The following is a 5,019-nucleotide window of genomic DNA, read 5'->3' as shown; positions in this document are numbered from 1 at the left end:
TTTTATACTTGTACATTCTCGTATTGGGCGATTGTCGCTCACGTCGTTGTTTTCATCTCGGGCACCCCATTCCACGGGGTAGGTCTTAGGTTGGACGGTGCGGACGACCAGGGCAGTGGCTAGAGCAGTTGGGTTTTCGATGGTGACCCAGTGGAGGTTTTATGTGTGGTTTATCGTTTTCTCGTTCAGAATTATGTTTTCGATATGGTTGTATTAATGTTTAAGACTGTTGTTGTTTGTTCTGTTTTAATTTGGGTTCTAAGATGATTAAGTTATTTGGTTTCCACTGTTTAATTGTTGTTATTAAGTTTTAATGTTGCATGTTTATTAGTCTGTTTAGTAGTGGCTCGGGTAAGGGCGCTACATTTGGTGGTATCAGAGCATGCGAAGATTTTTGGGACATTAGTAATTCTGTTTTGAGGATTTAGAGGTTGATTTTGGTTTCCTTTCAGATGTCAGGAGATGGAAGCAGTCACGGAAGTGTGGGACATGGTTGTTATGGCAACGATGAGGCTGGCCGAGAACATCGTCCTAGAGATCGTGACGGAAGGCGTCACCGAGATCATGATGAAAGGAGACGTAGGAACCGTGTCAACATTATGGATTTCATGAAGATTGGACCTCCACCGTTGACTGGAGATGAGAATGCTGATGTTGCTGAAGCTTGGGTCGATATCATGGAGCAGTGTTTTCGAGTGCTGTACTATGACGAGGACGAGAAGATGGAGGTATCTGATTTCATGATCCAAGGAAAATCTCAGAAATGGTGGAAACCTGTTTCTGTCATTCTAGTTCAGCAGCATGGGCGGATTCGTTGGGAACATTTCCGTCAGGCCTTCATCAAGCATCACTTTCCGCCAGCTCTTCGTCAGGTGAAGGAGATGGAACTGTTGACCATTAAGCAAGGAGATTCAAGCATTGAGGATTACCAAAAGCGTTTTATGGATCTGTTGCCGTACGCTCCTCACATCAGTGAGAATTCTGCAGCAAAATATTCTCACTTTTTGAATGGTTTGAACCAGGAGATTTTTGATCGGGTTTTAGTCTGTGACGATCCTACTTCGTATGAAGGATTAGTGAATCGTTGTCGTCAAGCAGAGATCAGTATTGCTAGTAGGAAGGCTATGCAAGCTAGCAAAAGTTTTAGTTCGTTGGGACCGAGGGGTCAGTCTGTCAAAAAGTCTGCATCTTCTTCTTCTTCCGGTTCTGGAGGGGTGCACAACTTTGGTAGAAAAAAGCTGCAATGTGGCCAATGTGGAGGAAATCACCAGACGAAAAATTGTCAAAAAGTAACAGGTGCTTGTTTCAACTGTGGTGGTTTTGGTCACATGAAGAGGGATTGCTCTAATTTGGAGAATCAGAGTGTTGGCAGAGGTTCTATGGCAGGGTCTTACAGTGGAAAACAGTCTGAGGCAACTGTGCAACAGAAAGGTTTTCCTGCTCAAGGTTCTCGTCGTGGTGGAATATCACAAGGATCTCAGCAACGTCCACGAGTTCAAGGGCAAGTGTTTGCCCTAAACCTAGAACAAGCTGAAGAGCAAAACGAGAGATTCATTGCAGGTAATTTTATTTTATGTGGTATTCCTGCATATGTATTAATTGACACTGGGGCATCACATTCATTCATAGCATCTATGTTTGTTAAGAAGCACAAACTACCCTACGTGTCATTAGATGTTTTGATGTCGGTGTCTACATCGATGGGACAAGAGGTTTTAGCCAAGCGACTTGTAGTAGACTGTTTGTTAGAGTTTGATGGAAAATACTTGTCTACCAATTTGATGATATTGGCTATCGAAGATTTCGATTGTATTATGGGAATCGACCTATTGACTAAGTATAGAGCGATGGAAGATTGTTATCAACGTCTCGTTCAGTTTCGTCCAGAAGGAGACGAGAATTGGTTTTTCTTCGGTGAGGGAGCTCGACCTCCAATGCTAGTAGTGTCTGCTGTAATGCCACAACGGGCTTTAGCGAAAGGAGGAGAAGGATACCTCATTTATGCTGTTGACGTATCGAAGGATGTGATCGACGTGAAGAACATTCCAATTGTCGATGAATTTCCTGATGTTTTCCCCGATGAGATTCCTGGATTTCCTCCGGAGAGGGAAGTAAAAGCGGAGATAGAGTTGGTACCAGAAACCACACCTATCTCCAAAGCGCCTTATAGATTGGCACCAACGGAGATGAAAGAGTTGAAGCAACAGTTACAAGATCTTGTGTGTCTCCTTGGGGAGCACCAGTGTTGTTCGTTAAAAAGAAGGATGGGTCTATGCGGCTTTGCATAGATTATCGACAGTTGAACCGAGTAACAGTCAAGATTAAATATCCGTTACCACGAATTGATGACTTGTTTGATCAACTGCAAGGAACTTCAATGTACTCGCAGATCGATTTACGGTCTGGGTATCATCAACTTCGAGTTCATCAACATGATATCCCTAAGACTGCATTTCGAACAAGGTATGGGCATTACGAGTTTCTAGTGATGCCGTTTGGTTTGACGAATGCTCCAGCAGTATTTATGGATTTGATGAACCGAGTATTCCAGGAGTATCTTGACAAGTTTGTCATTGTCTTTATTGATGACATACTGGTATACTCTCGTAGTCTTGAAGAGCATGCACAACATTTAAGGATTGTGTTACTAACCATAAGGAATCACCAACTGTATGCTAAGTTGAACAAGTGCGAGTTTTGGCTCGACAGAGTTGTCTTCTTAGGACATGTTATATCCAAAGATGGGATATCAGTGTATCCTAGCAAGATCGAAGTAGTGTTGAGTTGGGCACGACAGGAATCAGCTCAAGAGATAAGAAGTTTTCTAGGTTTGGCAGGATATTACCGGAGATTTATCTCAAGATTTTCTCAGATTGCCAAACCATTGACACGGCTGACGTGTAAGAATGTGCAGTTCAAATGGACACATGATTGTGAAAATAGTTTCAATGAATTGCGTCAACGTTTGACAACTGCACCAGTTTTAGCTCTTCCATCTGGATCAGGAGGGTACATTGTGTACACTGATGCATCACTTCAAGGACTTGGGTGTGTTTTAACCCAGAATGGTCATGTGAATGCATATGCATCCAGACAGTTGAAGAAACATGAAGAGAATTATCTAGTTCATGATCTGGAATTAGCAGCGATTGTGTTTGCTTTGAAGATCTGGCGACATTATCTCTACGGAGAGAGATTTGAGATTTTTACAGATCACAAGAGTTTGAAGTATATCTTCACTGAAGCAGAGTTGAATATGCGCCAAAGAAGATGGATGGATTTGTTAAAGGATTATGATTGCGAAATCAAGTATCATCCAGGATCAGCGAATCTTACAGCTGATGCTCTTAGTCGCAAGGTGAGATTATCTGCACTTCAGAAAAGTTTCATATCAAGTGTAATCCAAGATTGTTGTTCTCTGGGATTTCACTTCCAGCATAAGAAAGGAATGGAACACATTCGAGTAACGAGCATTTTATCTGAACCGAAGTTGTATGCCAAAATTAGAGAAGCTCAATTTTCTGACCCGAAAGTGAAAAAGTTAGCAAGGTTAGCTAATGGAGACAACACATCTGGCTTTGCGTTCCAAACAGATGGAACCTTGTGTCTGTCGGGAAGAATCGTAGTTCCAGAAGATTATGAATTAAGAGACGAGATTTTATCTCAAACCCATAGGAGTAAGTTGAGTATCCACCCTGGAAGCATGAAAATGTATAAGGATTTGAAGACCGGGTTTTGGTGGAAAGGAATGAAGAAAAGTGTTTACCAGTTTGTAGCCAAGTGTTTGGTTTGTCAGCAAGTGAAAGCTGAACATCGACGACCAGGAGGATTACTTCAGAATCTTCCTATCCTTGAGTGGAAGTGGGAGCATGTGACGATGGATTTTGTCACCCACTTGCCGTTGTCTTCTAAGAATTGTGATGCCATTTGGGTTATTGTGGACCGACTGAATAAGTCAGCACATTTCATTCCGTATAGTCGGGAATATAGTTTCGATCGCATGGCTAGACTATACATCCAAGAGATTCTTAAATATCATGGTGTTCCAACAAGTATAGTCAATGACAGAGATCCACGCTTTACCTCAAGGTTCTGGGGAAGTTTTCAAAAAGCGTTGGGAACGACATTGAGTCTGAGTACTGCCTATCATCCAGAGACCGATGGTCAGTCTGAGAGGACTATTCAGACACTCGAGGATATGTTGCGTACTTGTGCTTTAGATTTTGGACCAGCATGGCATGATCATCTGCCGCTTGTGGAGTTTGCATATAACAATAGCTACCACAGCAGCATTGGTATGGCTCCATTCGAAGAATTATATGGTAGACGTTGTCGTACTCCATTGTTTTGGGACGAAGTAGGAGAACGACAAGTGCAAGGACCTGAATTAGTGCAACAAGCGATTGACGTAGTGGAATTGATTAAAAAGATAATTAAAGCTGCACAAGATCGTCAATCGAGTTACGCGAATACCAAGCGTAGACCTCTACAGTTTTAGTCAGGGGAAAAAGTTTTCCTTAAAGTTTCACCATTTTGCAGGGTGATGAGATTTGGACTCAAGGGAAAATTAGCCCCAAGATTCATCGGACCTTTTGAGATCTTGGAATGTGTTGGAAATTTGGCATATCGATTGGCTTTGCCGCCGTATCTGTCCAGCATTCATAATGTCTTTCAGGTATCTTTGCTATGACGGTATGTAGTAGATGAATCGCACGTTCTTGGTCTGACAGATGTTCAACTTGAAGAAGACTTGACTTATGTCGAGCAGCCACTTTTAATCCTGCGTAGGAAAGAGAAAAAGCTCAGAAACAAGACCATTCCACTTGTTTTAGTGCAATGGCAACGCCGAGGTAATGCAGAGGCGACTTGGGAGTTAGAGATTCGTATGCGCTCAGAGTATCCGCATTTGTTTTGAGTTGTATCTTTGTAATCATGAGTTGTATTTTATTCAGTTGTTTTGTACTTTAGTTCTGATTTCGAGGACGAAATCTTTTTAAGGAGGTGAGGATGTAATGACCC

General features: G+C 42.2%; 1 protein-coding gene across 1 annotated transcript; it reads left to right on the top strand.

Annotated features, from left to right (window-relative positions):
• Positions 1-599: 599 nt before the first annotated feature.
• On the top strand, positions 600-4,915 carry LOC140961735 (uncharacterized). The gene is made up of 5 exons (XM_073420407.1): positions 600-1,560; positions 1,630-2,128; positions 2,611-3,124; positions 3,437-3,677; positions 4,704-4,915. Exons 1-5 carry the CDS (start codon positions 600-602, stop codon positions 4,913-4,915), a joined length of 2,427 nt encoding a protein of 808 aa, XP_073276508.1.
• Positions 4,916-5,019: the final 104 nt, after the last annotated feature.

The sequence above is a fragment of the Primulina huaijiensis genome, chromosome 16 (assembly GCF_012295235.1).
Source record: "Primulina huaijiensis isolate GDHJ02 chromosome 16, ASM1229523v2, whole genome shotgun sequence".
Classification (NCBI taxonomy): domain Eukaryota; kingdom Viridiplantae; phylum Streptophyta; class Magnoliopsida; order Lamiales; family Gesneriaceae; genus Primulina; species Primulina huaijiensis.
Note: the sequence above shows the minus strand (reverse complement) of the source record. Positions and strands in the feature narration are given on the sequence as shown.

Coding starts and splice junctions, on each gene's coding strand:
- LOC140961735 (XM_073420407.1), top strand. CDS start 600: ATGGATTTCATGAAGATTGGACCTCCACCGTTGACTGGAGATGAGAAT. Junction 2,129..2,610: donor GAAGTAAAAGCGGAGATAGA/GTTGGTACCAGA, acceptor ATACTCTCGTAG/TCTTGAAGAGCATGCACAAC. Junction 3,678..4,703: donor TTTATCTCAAACCCATAGGA/GTAAGTTGAGTA, acceptor GGTATGTAGTAG/ATGAATCGCACGTTCTTGGT.